At 37.5% G+C, this 23,617-nt stretch overlaps 1 protein-coding gene across 5 annotated transcripts in view; it reads left to right on the top strand.

Moving 5' to 3' along the window:
* Positions 1 to 23,617, top strand: part of asic2 (acid-sensing (proton-gated) ion channel 2) — a 397,850-nt gene that overhangs the window by 335,429 nt on the left and 38,804 nt on the right. For all 5 annotated transcript variants that reach the window (XM_017306278.2, XM_081610229.1, XM_081610226.1 and 2 more), the window contains one exon: positions 14,627 to 14,777. In XM_017306278.2, the coding sequence (XP_017161767.2) occupies positions 14,627 to 14,777 (151 nt within the window). The remainder of the gene's footprint in view (positions 1 to 14,626; positions 14,778 to 23,617) is intronic.

Genomic DNA, 23,617 nt, shown 5'->3' with positions numbered 1-23,617 from the left:
AAGCAGGCTGTGGATATAAGCAACACTTTGGGTGTTATTGTCTCCCATCACTCCCAGATGGGACCGTCTGGTTGCAGAGAAACAAGCTCAGGGCTCCCGTTAGTCATTATTGAGTTAAAATTTTCACGAAAGTAAAATGTTCGTTTTTGTGGCGCATCTGTATCTTATTTTGAAGGGATATGTAAACGTTACCATAGCGACCAGAGTCAGAGAGGGTTTAGGCAGTGGTCGAGAGGAGATGAGTAGAGCTTGTGAGTCTTAAGTCTGGTTTAGACGGAAAGATTTAAGAATTGTCGGCCGATTCTTACGTCACCACGCTTTCTGATTGGCTGCCTGTCACATTCAACAGGTCGTATTATCGTTCCCAGTCAGGGAAAAACCCCACAGGCTGCGATTAAAGGGCCAAGTCAACCCATGCATAAGCCTTATCTAACGGTTCAATCCCCCACCCGCTCCCCCGGGCCGCAGCAAAATTTCCAAGTCTTGACCAGTCCGCGGTAATAAAAAGGTTGGGGACCACTGATTTATTGGATTTAAAACTTCCTACAGTTTTACAGCTTCAAAACCTACAAATCTTGAAAGTTCAAATAAAAATAACAAATCAATAGAAAAGCAGATTTAAAATGCCCTTTTCTAAAACACTGCCTTCTCAGTTTTGAAACAGAAATCCCTACACACATACACACTACAAACATAAACAACTTCTCCCCAGAATACCACAAATTTTAACAAAACACTGAAACTTTCAGTTGATACTTTAGTCAAGAAACGCTCTAAATGTGCTAATAGCATTCAACTAAACTAAGTAACTTTGAATAGAACAATAAAAGTCAACAAGCTACAGGAAAATTAAGAATAAAACTAAAACTGACAAAAACTATTCAGGTATGTCACAGTTAAGAGTAATATTTAGTAACCAGTGTTTAGAAAAATTGAAAATGAGGCAAGTTAGCTTTGAAAGTAATAAAGAGGAACGGTTGCTAGGTATTCAAAAAGCAGTCTAGAGCAGACGGGAAAATAAAAATACTATTTAGATTTTTTTTTTAAAATTCAATAATTATTTGCTGCAATATGAATTAATAGAACTGGTTCTTAGTTTTGTTAACGCCAGCAAGCTTGATGAGATCGGCAGTTCAGCCAAAAACTATGAAAATTAAAATCAGGAAGTGGACTAAAGTGCAGAGCATTCTGGGTAAATATAACCAAAATAAACGTGCGTCTAGTGCTAGTGGGAGAACAAACTCTTTGGCCATATTTACCAAAGACAAAATATAAATCCTACAGCTGCTTAAATCTGACTCAATCACACTGTAGTTTACACTTTGTGAAGAAGAAGGTTCCTCTCTGTCTTCTTCAGAGGTTTTTGTGTCTTTTCCTTCTTGATGCAGCACCACTGGGAACAGGTTTGGTTCTTTTGAAAGCAGTGCAACGTAAAAACAAATCTCACTAACTGAAAGTTTAACAAATGTTGCAATTTTGGTCTCCAATCAAACCAAGTCGACTAGACTACTAGGTATGAAAACACTCTAAGTCTTCTATTCGACTGAGGTGGAGTCGCTGGATAAACAGACAGCAGACTGTACTTTACTTGGATCCAAAGTTTCTTCGTAAATGCGGTCTTTTACTCAGCCAGTGGGATCTCTCAATGCAGCATATGGAGTTAAAGCTTAATGTTAAAGAAAGCTTTAAAACATATTTTTCAGCCTTCGGGCCAAACTGCACAGTCCTGTAAAATCTGAAAAATGTAAACTTTTACTAATGATGGGTCTACCTTTTTGTTGTGTGTGTTTTCCCTAACAGACGAAGAAAACAGCAGGACACGTTTCACTGTGCCTTACTCGCACTTTGCTTCCTTTGCATGAATTTATGAAAATTTTTCAGCTTCCTCCCTGCCTTATGTACTGCTGCCTTCATATGCAAAAAAAAAAAATATATATTTACCAGCTCCTGTTTCCGCACATGGATGGAAATCCATAAAAGAATCTTCTGAAACAGCAGGCTTCCACATTCAAAGCCAGCAGAGATTCTTGTTTTTTGTGTTTGGTCAGTGCAGCCTGGTGACTAGGAGCTTTTTAATCTTTTTTAAAAAAGGATGACCTTCCCTTTGCATCTGAAGTTATGTTTTGAATGAAGACACCATCCAAAAAATGTTTCCTTCAACCTTGAAAGTACAAATATATTAAAAAAATAAAGTTGATATTTCTACATTCCTGTTCATATTATCTTAGCGTGAAAACATCCATCCATCCATCCATTTTCTTGCACCCTTTTTCCCTCAGTGGGGTCAGGAGGGGTGCTGGTGCCCATCTCCAGCCAACGTTTCGGGCGAGAGGCGGGGTCACCCTGGACAGGTCGCCAGTCTGTCGCAAGGCAACACAGAGACACACAGGACACACAACCATGCACACACACACCTAGGGACAATTTGGAGAGGCCAATTAACCTGACAGTCATGTTTTTGGACTGTGGGAGGAAACCAGAGTACCCGGAGAAAACCCACCATGCACAGGGAGAACATGCAAACAGCGTGAAAACAATGAAAAATATATATAAAAAGTTACATTGCTCTTAAAATAAAATTATTATTATAATTATTGTTTTGGTTTCATTACTCTGATAAAGTCTGAATGAAAGTGCACTGACTAATTGTTTTGTAAAAGTTTAATTGTTTTCTACTTTATAATGCTGGTAACCATGGAAACTAGACATTCCTATTTGGAAACTATCTTCTCAACCAGTCTAATGGTACTATAATGCACACCGGACTTTAATGATCTTTTTCATGATGAATTTTGTTCTGTTAAACAGAATATAACCTGTAATGACAAAAATTACCAAATTGTTTACAGAGTTAACAAATCAACAGAGAATGGGTGTTATTTTTATGTGAACTGCTGCAGCTAGAAGTCACCAGTTTCAAATTAAAAGCGAGGTGGCACTTCTGCAGCAGTCATTTTTATGCGCTCCATAATTGCATTCATTTATTCATTGATTCAATCTGCCAGTCGGTATGAATCAAGCCTAAAGCTGCCCATCTCAGCTCATAGAAATACCTCAGCACCACATCTGTATCTCCGTTAAATTAAAATGTCAAAAAAATAATGTGTCCAAGAGCCACAAGGATTAGAGATGATGGTGTCACTTCAGAGGCAGTCGAGGTCTGTCAGTCTGCATGCTATATGTCCGCATGACGAAGCAAAACTGAGAAACTGAACTCAAACATAATTACCATGGTTATAAAGAGATTTTTTCAAACCTTTACTCTTTCCTTGAAATACACCCTCCTAGATGTTTTATCATACGGCCAGACTGGTCATGTTCTGTTATTGCGGCACTTTATCTCAGGGGCTTAATGGATTTTAAACCTTCCCTTCTTAGAATATAAATCCCAAGCAGTGTTGTTGTTTCTTTCAGAAACCAAACAAACCATATCTGGTAGAGAGGGGATCACTGCGTCCTGAGCATCCCACAGCTCAAAAAAGCCCTGCTTCTTCACAACTGTTGAATGAAATCCTTAGCGGTGAATGTTATGAACTTTATTATCTCTGCCTTTTCTGCATCAGGGGCAACCTTTAACATCTCTCCTCAAGCCCCTCTGGCTGTTTCTCTTCTGCCTCCGAGTGAAACGGTGTTGTATGTTATGTTAAAAATGATTCCAGATTGGGTTTCCATTGCATTACATTTGGTGTGGATTATATCCAAGTCATTTTTTATGTCGCAGAGACAGCAGGATGTAATTTTTGCTCAGCCAGCCCCTCATGTTTCTATCATGTGGTCAGCAGAAACTGTCCAGGTGCTGCAATTATGTGCTTCTGAGTTCCAGATTTTGCGATTGGCATGAATTCAGTTTGGCAGGGTTTTGACATTTTTATAAGATTTAGAATCATCAATGTCCACATTTCGATGCATTGAAAAACAGGACACGTACACACTGAGACGAGCACGGTGTCGTTTTGTAAACGATTAAGAAAAAAGTCACGACAGGGTGCAGCGCTGCAGAAAATGATGTAGTAAGTATGCCGGGCCAGTCGGTGGCGCTGTAACACGTCCAGAAAATGACACAAAAACATTGAACTCTTAATACCACACTTTTTCCTTACACTCAACTTCCAGTTGAAAAACAAATATAATATTCTATAAACAAGCTGCTTATTAAGCAATGACTTTTTGTGGTTTTGAGGTTGTCTCCAAGTCAACAGTCAAGTCAACAGTCTTCCCTTTACAGTGACCTGACAGACATTCTTCTGTTTTAACGTTTTCTAAGAAATATTAGTTTGGATTGATTGTAGCTGCAATCCAGATTTATTCAAATCAACAGAAATACATTCTTGAAACTCATAACTACATCTATTGAATCTGTATAATGAACATGGATAGCTTCACGCATTATAAAGCACATGTAAGTAAGGCTTTTGCAGCTACATTAGTTTTAAACCACATCATTTCTAAACCAATAGCAGGCTCAGTTGGATAGTAGAGATAATTACGCTTTACTGCTAGTATTGATCTCATCAGGAAGCTTCAGGGTCTTATATGCATCAATGCCGTTTGCCTGAAGAACAATTGATCCGAGGGAAGGTCACAGACCATGAGAAATCCCTTACTTTGAACAATAAACTGCTTTGCAGGGGTCCTTGTGAATTTGTCCCAAACGCTTTTGAAGCCACAGATAATCTGAGTGAAGTGTTAGCAGCCACGCCGAGCTGAAATCCACTCATGTCCCACTGTGAGGAAGGGACGACACGCCATCTAGTCAGATAAGTTGGTTTCCAGTAGGCGATGAGATGCTGCCATTAATCCCTCACCCCTGTCCCATTACTCAGCTCTCCATCAACCCTGGAACAGACGGGCAGATTGTGACAGGTGAGAAAGGAGCCCCGCTGGCCATCACTGGGAGGTGACGCATTCAGAAAAGAAGAAGAAGAAACGACTGGCTGTGTGTGTGAAGTGATTGATGAGAGCAGGGTGACAGCTTGTAGTCTATAGCTATATCTGAACACCACCACACACTGGTGTGATTGACACATTGTGGGGGGAACGAAACGGAACATGTCATTTAATTATTTAAAAGATTTCCTCTCTTGCATCAGCTAAGTGTGATTCAGGGGAAGCATAGAGTGGGTGAAATATTCAGGGAGCACATGATCTCTGACCTGAAGTAACGTCCGTCATATTTGATCCCCCTTTTCTTTAGCAAATGAACCTGTAGTATACATACCATAATGTAAATGTAATGAATGGTTGCAGAGCTTAGATATGAATATTGCACACTATAAATCGTTTTTTCTTCTCTCTGTGCAAAAATCCTGTCTTCAAGGCCGTTGATGATAACTCGACAAAAGCTTCTGAATGCTGAATTCGGCAGCAGTGGGAATCTTTTAGGCAAAGCTTTTTAGGGCTGGATCTGACTTAACAGCTTTAAATAATAGTTTATATTTTGAGAAGCAACAGTGTTGGGGCTTTTTAGCAAAGTGGGAATGCACTGAAGCTCTCTCTCTCTCTCTCTCTTTTTTTTTTTAGAAATACGACACATATTAATAGCTACATCAATCTTTTAGGCCAATGGCATGAGGAAGTATAGACCAGGGACACATTAGCATTAATGCTCATGGCTTTATTTCAACCTGCCTGTAAAACTGACAGAAGCAGTCATTTCACACAAGATGGAGTGGCAAACAAGTCCTGTACAACACCACAAATAAACTTTTTTATTTGCTCGGATAAAATGACTCTAATTTACGACGAACAGTTCTTTTTGTCCTCATTCTGCCCACTTTTATGATCTTGATGACTCTAAACTTCAGACTGTGGTTTTCAGACACCAGACAGAAAATCAGGAAAATAAACAGCTAGTCCAAAGAAAATTAAAGACCTCTTTAAACAACTGCTAAAAAGTCTTACTACTTGCATAAGCAAGATGGGAGATGTGGTGCAGCGTAAAGTGATTGAATAATTGTTGCATAGCTACCTTTAAATTACACTGTTATGCAAAGATACTGCATGATATATTGTCTTTGTTGATATAAACTATGAAAGTAATCCAACAGCTCCAGTTTATGCATTTTAAGATCTTGGGGTGTCTGCATATTTCTGATTGCACCTGTTGTAAGATTTGTCCTTCAAAGGGCAGGATTAGCATCATGTTCCTGAAAAATGTCTGAGTTCATCCTGCTGTGTAGTTGTTCTTATAAAACTCTCAAAGTAATACTAGGATAATGTGCAGTCAACAATTAAGCAATTAAATGAAAACTTGAAAAGTGACGTTTGCTTGGTTTAGATAAAAAACACTCTATAATAACCTTGACTGCATTGTTTAATAACTAGGATCAAAATGGAATATTTCAACATTATTGATCTGAATTGCCTATTTTTTTTTATTTTTGGAGAGTTATTTTGAGGCAGAATTGAATAAGATCTTGAAAATTGTTCTTAAGTTCATCTTTTTATATAACCTTTGTTATATCTGCAAGTGCACTTAAAAACTACATGGATATCATTCAAAATCATGCCAGATGTCCTTACATGACTTCTCTCCAATGATCATGAAATAAAAGAAATTGTATAACATTTGTGGGTCAGCACCAGAATATCACTTTATAGAACTACAAAATGTGGTACTGGAATTAGTACTTGTTAAATTGTATGAATGGTTTCATGGCAACCAATGACAAAGCCCATGTGAGCTTCCTGTTGCAGCTCAGAGTTACTGTATTTCACCAGAACCATCCAGCTTTACAGGTTCAGGTTCACATTTTTTCATTTTTATAAGCCAGGGTCACAATCTTTTTTTTTTTTCTGCCTTCAGCCATAATAAAACTAAACTTTAACACCATGACTGCAGAACCACAGAGATTTATATCCACATTCTCAGATCATTTTATGGAACAGTAGGTATATTCGCATATTTTCTTAAATACTGAACTTTCTCTTTAAGACCCCATCGGAACTGATGGGATGACCTTTGCATATTGGTAAGCCATGTGCATCTATACATGATGATGGATTACACTGCAGCACTCTCGTCAGATCTCGTCTGTCCCTGTGTCCTCTGCTGCTCTCCTGTTCACACTCCTCTGCCGGTAACTTCTCAGTGGGCTTGACAAGAAATGCCTGAAGCTGGTCCTTGAAAGCTAATTCGATTCAGAGGCATGATGTAATAATGCCTTGTTTTTAAATTGATGCTTTGGGAAAATATGCTTTTTGGTGCTTTCTACCAATCTACCACCGGGAAACTGTTGTGTCCAATCAGCACAGCAGACGAAACACTGAGACTTTTGAGTTGCAGCAGTAGCTATTAGCCTGGAAATGACCAGCAATGGGTAGAACTGTTCATGAGCCTGTTGTGTTGAAATTAGGCTGGCATTATGAAACCAACCAATTACAGCAGCACTATCAGCTACAATGGAGTGGTATTTTCACATCACCGCACATCGCACCCATTTACCAACTCTGCTCCCAGACTAATTTCTTTGGCAGCTCAATGGTGTCATATAGTTGCAGACGGACCAAGATGTACAACCGTAATGAAACTGCTACATGGTTTTTATTTTCAGGGTTAGAAAGCATGCTGGGATTGCACAACAACTTTTTAAAAACCAGACGACTATGTTTACCTTCACCTTTACTAAGTAGAAAATGTCTGGAGCCACTAAGTCTTCTTGACACTCGGCTAGGGGCGGGAAGTAAACCCATGTATAAATGAATGCTGTAATAAAAGTCTCTTGCTGTGAATTTAAAGAACCACATATTGGTTTATTTATTTCTTGTAACATAAAAAAAAAACATCCAGGTTTTACTGTGAGAAGGTGATATTTTGCTTTCCATATTTATGAAAATATATATTGCACCATCATTCTTTTGTAAAACCCATTGTAAGCATACATTCCACTCACATAAGCCGTTTATATATCATTAGTTTTTTTTGCCGACATGTAACTGCAGGTAACAGACGCCTGGGTTTGCACCATATTCTGGTTTATTTGATGGACAAAACACTTTAATATCATCCAGATGTTTTTTTTAATTTTTTTATTAGCTCTGTATTACAATCACAAACACCAAAATTAACTCATGTTTGAATGAAACAGTGTTTGTAATGGACTTATATATAACTTTTCTTTTTACATTTATTCACTGAGATACCGTATTTTCCGGTCTATAAGCCTCTATTTTTCCCCCACGCTTTGAACCTTGCGGCCCGGTGCGGCTTTTCTGTACATTTTTCTTCAACCACCAGGGGGCTCTTTAGCAGGAAGTGAATCATTGGAAGTCAAAATTGGAAATCAAAGAAGAAAGTGCTGGTTTTCATTTAGAACAAGCACATGCTAGAAGCAGGCACGACAGAGAAATGTTTTCAAACTCATATGATGCAGCTTTTAAGCTGAAGGCTATCGATCTGGCAGTACAGATCAATCGCAGCTCGGCGTGAATGAATTCATTGTTTGGCGTTGGAGACGCTGCGTCCTTGTGGAAAACCGAGAGCGGCGGAGATACCAGCGGCGTTTAGCTCTGTGCGGCTTCGAGTTGTTTTTTTTGTTTGTTTGTTTGTTTTTTTACTTTGTAAATGCAACTTATAGTGAGGTGCGCTCTATAGTCCGGAAAATACGGTAAATCAAATTTTCAACAGTATTCTAAATTATGTGTAATGAATATAGGGGCTACACAGTGGTGCAGTTGGTAGAGCTGTTGCCTTGCAGCAAGAAGGTTCTGGGTTCGATTCCTGGCCCCGGTCCTTCTGCATGGAGTTTGCATGTTCTCCCTGTGCATGTGTGGGTTTTCTCCGGGTACTCCGGTTTCCTCCCACGGCCCAAAAACATGACTGTCAGGTTAATTGGCCTCTCCAAATTGTCCCTAGGTGTGAGTGTGTGTGTGTGTGTGTGTGTGTTGTTTGTCTTGTGTGTCTCTGTGTTGTCCTGCGACAGACTGGCGACCTGTCCAGGGTGTAAGAAAATGGATGGATGGATGAATATGTATAACAAGGCTCACTTAATTCCTTATTTTGCCTTAACTATGTGTGTGGTGTTACCACAAAGTATCAGTGAACAAATTAAAGCAAAATTATTCCTTTTGTTTCTTAGACAATGTGAAGAGATGCACGTTTTAAAAGGACACTATTGACTACAATTATATGTTGCAGTTGAGCGCAATGTGCTGGTGGGATTAAGTTCATCTGCCAGCCTCTGCAATTTATTTTAAATTCAGTATGGTGTTTGTCCTTTGAGTCCTGATGAGTTTCCCGCTCTCTTCCTCTCTCTCCGTTTATCTGTAGCTCTCTGTGTACTCTCATTGTTCACGCCCTTGTCCCCTTCCTCCTAAAGCATAAATAAATTGCAGGGAGCACTGCTTGCCTATCGCTGCCCTGCCTCACTTAGGTGCTGCCTTGTAAAATAAAATATTATGGAGCGGCAGGGCTAAATTACATTAGGCTGCAATGATAAATATGTTCCATAAACCTCCCAACATGTCACCTAAATGACAGAATTTGTTTAATATGACAAATGTGGACGCAGCGGTGTTTAAGTTGCTCGGGATGCGAGCCAGGCTTTCAGGTAGTGGAGTGGCATGTGTAAAACCGTAATGATGAGTGAGGCAGCTGGATGTGTGTGAGTAAAATCCCCTCCTTTCTCATGTTCAGGGCCAACCCCGTCGCTAGCATAGCAGCCATCTGAATTATTTATCCCCTCAGCAGTACGACTACTTTTACGACTGCCACACAGCGGAGGAAAAAATGCTGCCTTGCACCTCAAAGATCTTTTTCATAAGTTTCATTTTCTTTCTTCTTTCAAATTAAGGCTTCTGGAAAAAAAATACCCTTCATGTTCCAGGCATCAAGTTTTCTTTTTTTGTTTGGTTCTGTTGTAAAGTAGAAGCTGAACTTTCAAATAATAGGCGTTGATTTGCTGAACAATAAATCCAGATTGCACAAAGTAGCTTCTGTGAACTGTTAAAACTTGTAGGATAATTACTTTGCTAAATATTTTTAATTTACTATTCACTACTTCCCACATTGTTTCACGCCTGCTTGCTAAAAATATAATAACTAAGAGACTTGTTATAACACCAGAGGTTTTTTAGGGTTTTTTTAGGAGTACAAAAAAAGTAGTCACCAGATTTAATCCACTGGCGACTGTTCAACAAATCACCAATTTCATACAAAACCACTAAAAACCCTGCAATAAAAATGTGCAAAATCAAAAATAAACTGAACATAAAACAAAACAAATTACAAATCACTGTATGGTAGAGGAAATTTAATAGGACCATGACATGTTGCTAGGAAACAAATATGTAATTATGACTCAATTTAGGTGTTTTGACAGCTTTATCTATCAAATTTATCTTCAGATATGATTTTGGTGGTATGGCTGTAAAGACAAACCCCTTCTTAAGCCTTTCCAAGCTTCTGCAAATCAAACGCTTGGGCAGACGATGTGCAGTCACATGAATGAAGCACTCATTACAAAATCAGACAGCGACAGCTTCCGCTATAATGGAGCCCTGATTGAGCTGCGCCCCACTTCATACCAGACTGTTCTCCGTAGCAGAGGTGGAACGGCAGCAGGTGAACATCAAACTCCTCGTGCCGTCTTACTTTTTCCAGAACCTGCACCAAAAAAGAAAAGAAGGTTCTCAACAGTGGCTGGAAAATGCTCTTTGAAAGAATATTGGTACGTTGCAGATCTTGTGCTACAACGTCTGCAAGACTTCTGCTCTGCTCCCTCTGTAAAATAAACCAAGCTTTCTTCTACTATAAAATAAACTTGTTTGTAGCATTTGGAACATGGCACTGAAAATAAGTGAGAACAACACTGAAGAAAATGATTAATTCACAATGAGAAGCAGATCTTTTATATACATATATATTTTTTACGATGCATGCACACATACTGTGTTTGTAGTTCTTTGTTTTAGCCGGGAGCTTGTTTAGCATCTAATTTGTTGGTGGTTGGTGTTAACAGCTGACCTTTCATCATGACAGCAGTAGCCATGTCATCTTTGACTTCTCCTCCGTAGGAGGCGAAATACGGCAAACAGGCCAGGTCCTGCCATGTTTGCCCCCGCTCCTCCAGACGTTTGCGCACTCTGCTGCGAATGCTAATGAGACGTGTTTTGTTGGTCAGGAGGAATTTTAATTGGCAGCCGAGTTGCTCGTGCTCTTGCTTGCTCTTTTCTGGTGCTCTGACTTCTGGCTTGAATGGGAGGGGAGGTGATGTGATATTGGCAGCAAAAGAGTTTGACATTTTTAAAAATTAAACAGTCGAACCAGACAACTCTGGGAGTGTAGACATCAAGCTAAATGTTAAGTGACCTAGCATTAGCTGCAGGCAGAGTGAGTGGAGGTGGGAGACTCGCTTGGTTTTCCCCACATGTTGCACTGACACAAAAACATCCACATGTCTCCACTGTTTGTCCTTCCTGTTTTCTCCTCTCCTCCATCTTCTCATCCTGGAAACAGGTGTCTTTATGACTTTAATGATTCCATTTACAACCAAGGTTTTTGCACTTAGTTGCAATAAAAAAAAAGGATATTACAGCTGTGATTCTGATAGTTCTTGATGAGAAAAAAGTCCTAGTCCAACAGGTTTACTCATCTTAAGGGTGAAGACTTGAACCAATATTTCTTTTAAATAATCCTACTGAGACGCAGCATTTTGAACTGTTTGGCCCCTTCATTGAAAAATGTGTTGTGGCTGTTTCTGATGCAAATTATTCATTTGACACTTTGGGGCTTGTATTGACCTAATTTATGCAGCAATATAGATTTTGTTTTTCTGTGACACCACCCAGAACAGCATATTATAAAAGTGGCATCACATTTATTGATGCTTGCCTCTGGGGAGATTTTCTTCACAATTCCAGGCTCGTTTGAAAACAGTTTCCTCTCTGACAGCTTTACTCGAAGTGGCGTCATCCGCTCCTGGAGGAAAAGGATGAATGCAAAGTAACTGAAATCTGCTCACAAGGTCTAATTAGTCTCCTTACCTCCAAGTCGCTGAACTGGAATCTAACTATTAAGGTGTTGTAAGATGAAGACCTGACCTTTGACCATGCTTGTCTGTTATCAGTAAGAATATGAAAAATGTTCCAGGAACAGCAGTTTGCCATATTGAAGACATATGGAAACGTTGAGAATAGATGTTTTGGAGCCAATCTGGACTTTGTTCACATGCTCATGTAAATGTGTAGCAGAGGAGAAAATGACTGCTAGGTAATTACCTTCAATAGTACAGGCTTTGACCAATTTGCCCGGGCGTGTTAATTGTGAAACCTCAGCTGTGGTAATGAAATGTATCTGAGGGATCATTTAAAAACCCTCCACTGAAAAAGAGTTGGAGTAATTTGGTGGATGAAAATTATTTTTTAAAAAACCTGACTGCTACACAGACCAGTACTGTGCTTTCCACTCCATTTTCTTTCCCACAAAGCCGCTAACAAAACCCTCCCAGATGAGTTATGGCTGCAGAGTGAATACATATTATCCACCCTCTTACCCTTTTTCCAAAGCCCCAAAAACCTGTGGCGTCATTTATTCTGTGCTTAGGCGTATCTGTCAGGAGCACGTCTGTTTTGCAGAGGTGAACGCACCTCTAATGTGGCACTTCATATTCCTGAGATGCGCTGCACCTCTGTGGCGGCGCAGCATCCGCCACCAAATCAGTGAGGTCTGCAAAACCGTCGACGGAGGAAGAGCATGTAATGACTATCTTAAAACACAGCAGACAAAGAGTTTAAGAAATGCAAATGGCTCTGCCCTTTGGTTCAATTACAAACCATAAAGCTTCACCACTTGAAGTTCTCCTTTCTTGATTTTAATGTTCAAATTATCCAAAGCAATCACAGAAGTCTAAGCTACTGTATGAGTCATTTAAATCAACTTATGTTGTAACAAATGAACAAAATATCATTTGAAAATGATTTTTTTAAAGAGGCACTACTTATGCTTTTAGTCAGCTGCTTAATAAACACGTTTTCTGTTATTATTTCAGTCTGTGCTTCTTTATTAGGCTGCATTAGCTGTGTGTTTTGCTTGAGACTGGAAGTAGTGAAAGGCAGTTTTGCTCTTTTGTTTAAATCACTGCTCAGGTTTAATTTCTCCACACCTGAGAGACAAATGCTGAAATGTTTCAGCAGCCAGAACCCATTTCGTTTACTGCTTCTGTCTGAAACAACCAGTACGTCGGTATAGAAATGATTCATTTTTAGCTTTAATCTGGTTGCTTTTTATTGGTTTTACATTGTTGAATAAAAAGAACCACAACTTTTGATTTCTAAGTTTACCGTTCCTCTCCTTTTGTGTGTTTTATTTGGTCAGCAGCACCAAGACAGACGGTTCATCTGGTGATTATTATTCATGAGCTTAAGGGACATAAATACACTCTCTCCCATATTTTTGCTTGTGTAGATCACACACATCTACCCACCCACACAAAAATATACTTCCCACCGCTGTGCAGTTTTACCTCCGTATATTATTCATAAATTCCTCTGAGTCATACGGTTGCTTGTGGTGAAACGGTGGTAAAAATACTTCAGAGGAAAAACAAGTATCCACTCACATTAACTCCAACACAGGTCTGAGGAAGTGTTGGCAACGCTCACAGGAAGGTGGATGGTAAATATTTTCTGAAATCCAGCTGAATGATGGACTCTCTGCTCTTAAGTGTTTACCTTCTGACAGCTCTTTAGTTGTTTGACATTGCAGAGTGAGAGCTGTTCAGGTTTATTGTGTAATGAAGTGGCTCTCGGATAGACTGGACACGGCTACTGACAAATACTGTATGTGCTGTCAAATATTTTCTGCATAGTTTGACTACAAAAGTGGAGCTTAATCTCCTCAAAATTTTTATTTGTTGTTCCTAATTCTCTTTGTAACCAATTTAGCTTTGGTCATTTTGAAGATTTCTCCGTGTGCTTTTTGTTCCCGACTGATGTTGTGATGTTACTTTAATGTCTTCACATAATGTTCTTTTCTAATTGCACCATCTGTCACGGCTTCACAATATATTGCAAGTTTATAGGACATTTTCGACACCGTATTTTTCAGGCTACTTTTTTCCTACTTTGAACCATGTGGCTTGTAGCCCGGTGTGGCTTTTCTGTGTATTTTTCTTCAACCACCAGGGGGGGCTCTTTAGCAGGAAGTGAATCATTGGAAGTCAAAATTGGAACTCAAAGAAGAAAGTGCTAATTTTCAGCCTGCTTCTAGCACATGCTAACAGCAGGCATGACGGAGAAATTTCTTCAATCAAATTCATATGATGCAGCTTTTAAGTTGAGGGCTATCGATGTGGAAGTACAAGTACGTTTCAGATTTTTTTTTTTTAGTTTTTATTTTATTTTATTTTTTTATTATAGCTGCGGCTTATAGTGTGGTGCGCTATAAGCCGGAAAATACGGTATTTGGGAACCTGGGAATGTACTTCAGAAAATAATTCTGTAGAAAACGGTGTCTTCTACAGCCTTTTGAATACAGAAAACTAAATTTCTGGGAAATAAAATCTCCATTTACAGTTGCATTTATCAACAGATAATGTTGGCTAAAAGATTTTTTGAAGTTAATCAGTTTTTTGCCAACATCCAAAATGTTAGACATATTTTCTTACAGTTTATTTGTTTCTCCTGGCAGGTGTTCACCAGGTATGGAAAGTGCTACATGTTCAATGCGGCAGAGGAGGGGAAGACGCTGCGCACCACCATGAAAGGAGGGACGGGGAACGGCCTGGAGATCATGCTGGACATCCAGCAGGATGAGTACCTGCCAGTCTGGGGGGACACAGGTACGCTCACCAACACACAAACCTTTACTACTGACTCTGAGGACCGTGAGGAAAAATAAAGCTCTTATATTAGAGGCTAGAACTTTTTATTATTATTATTTTTGTTTACTTTTTTCTGGGTTTTTTTTCTCATCTGTCATCAAATGCAAATTTTCAAAACTCTTATCCAATATTCAGTCTAGCTGTGAGGAAATTCAAAACTTTGTTTTATTTACTTATTTTCAGAAATAACTTATAGTTTATTTTGCATAGGCACAAGTTTTCAGTAAACTAAAATTTTACAGTTTTTGCTCTTGAGATGAAGAATCCAGAAGATTTTTTTTTTTTCTGAGCCACATTTTATTTCCTTTTGGGTTTTTTCTGTCCTTTGCTCTTTATCTGAGTACATTGTGGGTGTGATGAGTGTCCATGTCATGTTGTAATTCATATTTTTCCACATATGACTCAGCCTTTTCTTTACTTATCTCCAGTCTAGCAGAGCAGCACTATCAGCTTAGACTCATTTCTGTCATTCTTCCTATTGTATTTAAGTCCAATGACCTTATACAAGACATTTATACATGTGATATACCTCAGTAATCTCTCATTTTGGAGCGAATCTGTTAAACCTTTTTATTTCCTAACGGAGAATCTCTTGGCAGGTCATCTGGATTATTTCTGCTTCTTTTTATAAAGTCTTTTTAGGGACACTTGGCCTGAAGTAATGAGAGTAGAAAGCAAATAAAACATGAAAAGGAAGTAAAGAATAGTTTTACTTCCAAACTGCTTTTCCAATACAATGAGTTCAGTCTTTTACTTGCCTTGTAAGAATCCAGGACTGTCTGGGACTGAAGCAGATAAAGTAGAGTCGCTTTATATGGCACATCTAAACCAAGTCATGTTCATGCATTTCAGGTATTTTCTAACACTGAACAATTTGGGATCATGTAAAAAGTTATTCAAATATTATAAAATTGAGAAAATACAAATTATTTTTAAAATAATTTCTATTATTAAGAATGATTCAGTCCAATTTTTTTTATAAATTTTAAGTATTTTAGATAAAGACCTGTTCAACATAATTCACATTCCTTAAAAGCTTTGAATGGCAAACTGACTTCCTGTTGGTCAGTTTCAGTCAAGTGAGTTGAAAACTTTTGGTAAATAAAGGCGATGATAATGATATATACAGCCAGCTACCTAAAATGTTCCTTTCTATGCAGTAAAGTGATTTTGTTGCGTGTTATCAGGACCAACTGGTGGCTTTTCCACACTGTTGGAAGATGTCACAAAAATATATTTTTAATTAATCTCCAGAGGAAGCAGCATCTAAAACTTATGACTTTTGGACCTGCGATAGGCGTCTGTGTGCTGAGTTTGAACATAGTAAGTCTTTGGAATGAATTAAAGTATGTTTCTGGTTGAGGTTGTTCTGTGATCCCTGGAATTATTGTAAGAAATAGGTAACTGATTATCGCAGCTTTATTTCTTCTTGTTTCTTTCTTTGCTGTTCTGCTGGTCAAAGTTGAGCTTAGCAAAGCCAAAGAAACCAGCAGAAGTACAAATATGGACATCTATTAATCAAGACAACTTTAAGAGGAAGTCTGGCATTTGGGAGATGATTTAAAATTTTTGCACAGTACCGTCATTTGACGACATCCAGCTTAAAACTCTAAACAGAAAGTAGGAGCTCTGACATAATTAGCTTAATCAAAATCAAAAGGGAGGCTTGGTAAGAGACCCACGTAACACGAGGCCTGATCACCATCTTGACAGATGGTTGCAGTCATTTTTTATTTTTTATTTTTTGGGTTGTTTTCTCCCAAAGTTGATTCATCTCTAAACTTTGCAAAGAGTTTTTCTTTTTCTTCTGCTTCTGGAGCTGTGATTTTATTTTATTTTTTTCATGGGTACATCAGTTTATTTCTAATCAAAATGGAGGAGCCTCTGGACATCTCACAATATATTGTTAGAAAAGGCTAACATCAATCGCCAGAAATGTTTCTGAAAAAGTTAAAAGCTTCTTCTGACTCACATTAGTCTTTTTGTCTGGTTAAATCCTTGATGTTCCAGTTCAGGTCGTTCTTTCCTTTTGTTTTTTTCAAAACTTTTCCATTCTAAATTACAGTTAGGTGTTTCAAACTAAGCCAGGAGACTCCTCCTTTAAACTCCAGAGAAGTGAGCAAGCCTTCAATAGAAGCTGGATTTTCTATCAGCTCAGATAACTTTGAAGTTTTAATTTCTATCAGAAAACTTTCTGGCCTGTAAATGTAGAATATTAAGTGTTTGGGTCTTTAATTTATCTCATTTGTCTTTGTATTTCTCCTTAATTGCATCATTACTATATAGACATGAGAGTAATTAACTAAATATAATCATTGATCATGTGTGGATTATTTGATTGGTTTATGCATCTTAAGTTTGATAAATATCTAGACCTTCTTACATTTGTGATAAAGAATGCTCACTGGGGAGAAAACATCCCCCAGACAGATTTTGATATATTATGTGATTAACTGTGGGAATAATTGAGACTGATTATTTATGTAGATTACTATTTTTTGCTGTTGCACATCAATCTGCTTCATGGGGCTTAAAGCATAGATATTCCCATAAATGCTGCCTATTAGCTGTTGGTTAATGTTTCAGGTTTGGTGGCATCTATTTTGAAATCAGTGAATAACAGAACTGCAGTTGAGCCACAAGGAGAAACAAAAAGTACATGGATATTTGTTTGTTTAGACTCATCAGTTTTCCTTCTAAATCCTGCATTTCGACCCGTCTGAACTTATCTTGGTGTAACTTGTTGAACTTCAGCCGCCACCTGAACAGCATGCAGAAGACTCTCTCTGCAGGTTCCCGGGTTATGTGTCCTTTTTTGTTCCTCTTGGGGTTTAATTAGCTTGTTTAAGGTAATTCAGTCTCAGCAGGAAGCGCACTGCCTCCCGAGCTGCAGCAGGTCTCTGCTCTGCGCTGAAAGGCAGGTCGCACTTTTAAAGAGACCCATTATCCATCTCCTTTCTGTGGTTTCCGTTTTTCCTTCTCTTTCAGTTACAACCCACTCTTCCCTCCTGCTGCTGTTTTATTGTACATCAGCCAAAGACCAGCAGTTAGTCTGCGTGGTTCTAATAATGCACCGTTTCATGCAGGAACCTACATGTCCACAGTAATACGCCTCAGTTTATCATCATGGCCAAACATTACAAGAAATATCGAATGTTGGTTTGTTGCTTGGACACCAAGCACATTTCAAGCAAAGCTTGTATCTTGCTTTCGTCTTCAATAAATTTATGATTTTACCCTGTAGGACTTTGAAATAAAGGAACCAAATCATCCTCAGAAGGAGACAGAATTAAAAGAAATGTCCACAATTTCTTTTCTTTTTTTGTAGTGTGAGCGTACAGGCTGAAAAACAGTTGAACTCTACTGCATTAAATGAAACATTTTCTTTAAAAGTCTATTAAAATTTAGGTTTAAATAATTGTTTTTATTTATAAATCATATAATTCTGCTTCTTAGGTGGGTGTTTCTCATTCATAGTCTTTGTTTGTAGAAATAGAGGGAGAATAACTCCAACCTAACAAAATTATTTGTGTGTAGAATAACAATGAAAATTGAAATAAAATATATCAAAATAGCATAATAAATTCAGAAAATTGCTTTAACTATGCAAACAGATGATGTTGTATTCAATTTTTGTTTTTGCATTTTCTTCCTTAACAGATTTATTTGTGTTTCTATTGTTTTTTTTTTTTTGTTTGTTTGTATTTACAGAATATGGTTAAAAAAATAAAAATCTATAATACGATTAATCAGACCTTTTTTGCATTACAAACTCATTACACAGAAGTGGTTGTAATATGGTCTGGGATCATTTTGGTAGTTGCTAGCAGCGTGAAGTCTTCTGGAAAATAATGTTTTAGTGGCTTGAATTTAATTTATTTAGACAAATATTTAGAGAAGCGGTTATTTGGCAAAATTCTTGTCACCAACTTGAGATTAGAAACCAATAAAAATAAAAAAGCTGGATTCTTTTACAGCAAGACAACCGTGACTCTGGCTTGTATCCTTTTATGAAAACACTTGGGGGAAGGGGAAGTTTGTCTTTTCAAAGAGAACTCATAAAACACTTTTAGTGTTTGAACATGTGGGAATAAACGAGAAGCAGAAATCATCAGTAGAAAGGTGCTAAAAGCTTCAAAGCAGCTGCAAAAAATAAAAATAAGGCTCTCCTTTTTCACAAGTGTTCCTAAACCAAATATTACTACCATAATTTTGAAATGCATGTGTCACCACCTTAATATTTTCTTCAAACATTTTGTCAGCAAAACAACAATTTATTCGAACTCTAGGTAAAGGCTCTCTAAATTGTGAGGATGAGTGCAACATTGAGAGCACAAAGGTGCATTTCGGTATAATTAGAAATAAAGGTGATAACAGCTTTCTGATGACAGGGTGATGAATGGGCCTCACTGGGTCTGTCATCAACAGCATACAAATATGAGCATTTACAGAGTAGGATGAATATTTTCCAGACATGCTCATGTTTAGCAGGCTGGTCTGTTTAAATTCAACATAAATGCTTCCAAATGTTCCCCCTCTTCTAAAGGACATGTGAACAAACCACTGCCTGTTTGACTTTGAGATTTGATTCTGTAACAGATGAACGTTGTTTCTTTCTTAATCCCACATATCGTAGTTTTATTGCATGGCAAATTTGAAGCCGCCCTTGAAAATGTGCCATTTCAGAACTAAAGCAGATAACTGAATCTTCTTCATGCACCGTTTCTTATTTTCACGGCGTTGTTGAAGGACAGATGAAGAGAGAGATTTTTGCAGAGATTCAGCTCTCTTTGTGGAAGTCTTGTTGCATGGTTTCAAATCTTACACATTTACTCTTTATGTTCTTCAAATGGGATTTCATTTAGAGCATTTTGCATTAAAGGTTCCTTTTTTTTTTTAACCCAATTCTGACTTTTTGTCAAATCAGATTTTTTTTTTCACACTTCCAAACACATGCGACCTTGTATGTGTTCTCCAGTGTGAACAGGCAAACGTTGTACCAATCATAGATCCTATGTTATTATGAGCTGTAAGTGAAAAATCATCATCATCATCATCATTATTCTTAACAGAAAAAGGCTTGAGACATCTCTCCGTGTTGAATTAATAAGTATGTTATGTTTGACTTACTTAATTGAGTTTCTGGCATAAATGAACTTATTCAACATTCAATTTATTAAATACGGCCGCATATTTTTCTAGTATTCTTTAGTCTGTGAGCAGAATAGTAAACATGATCTTTGATGTATTTTTTAATGCAGTTTAGTTAACGTGAGGTAAATATATATGCTTTGATGTATAAATATAAATTCACTGATGAGGATTTTAGTGACTGATTGTAGATTTCCTGTTTTTCGTAAGGTCGTAACAGCCAATGGCGACTTTTGTCCAAATCCAATTTCCCTTACAGTGTACAGCACAACAAACTCATCTGTTTAAACCTTTTGGAAATTAGACAGTTTAATAAACAAACACAGATCAGAAAGGACAACATTTCTGCAAGTGCCTCAATAAAAATAAATCTAGCAAAAAAACAAATTATGCTGCAAATCCTATGAAATTCAAAATAAACCGCAGAAAAGAACATGTAGTTTGTTGACATTTAGAGACAGACAGGAGTTTGAGTTTCCATTTTGATGCATTTCCTGAAGAGGAAAGAAAAACTTGAATTGTTTTGTATTTGGTGTGAAAATTGATTTTTGTATCACACGTGTAATCTTGCAATCTAAAAATCTTCTGTTTATCAAACTGTATGTTTTATGCTTTTGTTGCTTTTCCACTTTTCATCAAACTTGGTGTTTATTGTCGAGTAGAGGTCCAATCAGACCACCAGAAATCTCCCTGGTCAGTTCTGATGCATGACTGGCAGGAGAGATACGCTTTTCGCTGAAGATCAATAGATATGTTGATGCCAAAAAGGGATAATTTTCTATCCCTTTCATTTTGTGCTAGATTTAAAATGACTGGCTTTGTCAAACAACCAACAGCACATCTAGTCTTTGTCATATAAAACAGCACTGCTTTGCAGGAAGAAGCTCCTGTAATTTTAAATACATTTAAATAGATGACTGAGTTTTGATTGAAATAAGAAAAATATGCTTTAATATAACACAAAAAACTTACATTTATTCCATTTAAGACACAAACAGGAAGCTGCAGAAAGCGAAAACTTAAAGACTTGTTATCCCAGGTTCTGATTGCTGCTCTAACTTAATTCCTGCTTCGTTCATGGCTGAATCATTGTGAGTGGAGCGAGTGTGAACCCTCTGACCACGCATGTCCGTCTAATCAGAGGAGCTGTCTTTGAAGCCTGGTTCAGATATAACAAACATCATTACTCATGATTCCTTGTAGACGGCCTGACTGCAGCACAAACACAGCAACCTTTAACACAAACGTAGCGACATTATCAAAGAGCTGTGCAGAAATCAAAATAATAAATGTCCTTGTGCCAGCTAGTCGGCTAGAGATCAATATCTTATGTAAGGAGAGTTTTTCTGAGCACTGCCAAAGAAGAATAAATTGTAATATTATTTCTAATTAAGTAAGATTAATCTAGATCAGGACTATACTGAAAATCTATGATGTAAAACTGCTAGTTATATTTGAGTAACTCCTGATTAAAGTAACTATGAAGAAAGATTTCTTAATAAATCTAAGAGCTCCCATTTTGGAAACACACATTATTTGTTTTAAGTAGTTGAGGACTATTTAAAGTAAGTAGCCTACTTAAATCAGACTCTCCTTGTATTAATCCCCACAAGAAGCACTTTTCACTTTATTTAATTGCCTCTGACTTTTTGCTGTCAATATCGTCTCAGCACAACTTCAGAGACGGCATTTAAAGTGTTTATGTTCAGATTCATGGTGACTACCTTCTCTTTTCTACCTTTTCATCATCACAAAACATCAACATGTTCAATGTGTTTGTGACTAATTGCACTTTAAATACATTTTCTGCCCTTTCATCTCGTTTAAGTGTGTGTTTGAAAAGTTGACTCAAAGTTGGAATGTGAAGTGATTTTTTTTTTTATCCTACAATGAGGTTAAAAGGCCTTTTATTAGTAATGCCATCTATCATTTACAAGATGTTTGCTTTCAGCTTTATTACATTAAGATAAACTCCTGGTGACTTAGAAATTACACACATATTTGCTTATATGCAGGCAAGGATTTGAAGTGAAACTTTATGTTTACATATAAATTATGTGATGCTGTTTCTCTTGAACTGTCTCTTATTCATTTCTGTATTACAGGAGAGATTTAGACGCATCTCTTGGTTTCTGTTGGTTGTTTTGTGCCTGTTTTGTGTCTGTATGTACATGTATGGTTCTTAAAACATTCCACTTCAACCTTTTAAAATCTTCTTCAACCTACAGTAGTAAATTAATGGATCCATTAATAGTACTCTTAAGTTTGAGTACTGCACTCATGTCAACCTTTTTAAGTTTTAATGTTATGTACAACTTGAAAAGAAATGGATGTAAACGCTTTATGACAGGTCATTTTTGCTCCTGTTGCTTCCTTTAAACCAGTGGTTCCCAAATTAGGGCCCGCGGGCCGGTTCCAGCCCGCCTTAACATTTGGTCCGGCCCCCTGAACAATACCAGAGAGCATTTAGATTTTTTTTTATATACCGTATTTTCTGGACTATAAGCCGTTTATATGTGGATTTTTCTTCAACCACCAGGGGGCTCTTTAGCAGGAAGTGAATCATTGGAAGTCAAAATTGGAAATAAAAGAAGAAAGCGCCTGTAAAACGGAATTAGGTTTTAATAGGGAATTGAAATTTGAGAATGTTGTTGATCAGTTAAATAGCATTGAGGGGAAAAAGAAGATTTTTTGTTTTTTAAAATAATACTGGGATCATTATGAGAATTTGAGGTATAGATATTAGGATCCAGTAGATGGCAGTAGGGCAACAATAATGGATGCAAGCTGCTGTTGAAATCTAAAGAAGAAGAAGAAGAAAAAGAAGAGCAAGGAGATGAAGAAGAAGAGGAAGGTGCCTATTTTTATTTAGCACATGCTAGTAGCAGCACGAAGGATCAGCTCTTTTACTGTTACAGTTACCGTTCGGGAATTACCGTAATCAGTTCAGTTAAATCTAAACTTGGCAAATTTTTCTTTTTCAACCATAATAAATGTGATATTCAATTGACCTGTTATGACTCAAATTTTGGGTGTCCGTCCCCCTCTGCTGCTGCTGCTGCATGGTTGTGGAAAACCTGGAGCGGCAGAGATATCTGAGGCTTATAGTCCAAAAAATACGGTATTTATTTCATAACTAGTGTTATTTCTTGGATTTTTTCTGTGAAGAACCCAGAGAATGTTATTTGATTGTGCTTTCTGGAAAACAATACATTTTTACATTTAGGCACTCCTGCAATCGTCACTTTTTCTGTTACAAACTGACTCCAGCCAGAGAAGGGAAAAGTTATGTGGCCCTCACAGGAAAAAGTTTGGGGACCCCTGTTTTAAACGAACCAGGACATGTCCCACTTGCTTTAATAACGTGATAAAAGCTCGAAGAAGTCCAGAAAATAAGTTATGTATGTTGTTGTTGTTGCCATAACTTTTTTTTCTCTAACTTTATGAACAATTAAAAGCAATACTTGAGTTAAATAACTTATTCAAGAAGATTGTCTATTCAATGCCAAATTCCCTCTGTGACACTGTTTGAATAGTAGATGGCACTTAATCTGGTTTATTATCTGGTGTTTTGTGGTGGAATATTTCCTCTAAATTGAATTTGTTGCACTATAAAGAGTTGTAAACTATAAAGCTGCAAACCAGAA

Source organism: Poecilia reticulata, chromosome 8 (genome assembly GCF_904066995.2).
Source record: "Poecilia reticulata chromosome 8, P_reticulata-male-v2, whole genome shotgun sequence".
Classification (NCBI taxonomy): domain Eukaryota; kingdom Metazoa; phylum Chordata; class Actinopteri; order Cyprinodontiformes; family Poeciliidae; genus Poecilia; species Poecilia reticulata.
The sequence above is the reverse complement of the archived record's forward strand: the minus strand, read 5'-3'. Positions and strand labels throughout refer to the sequence as shown.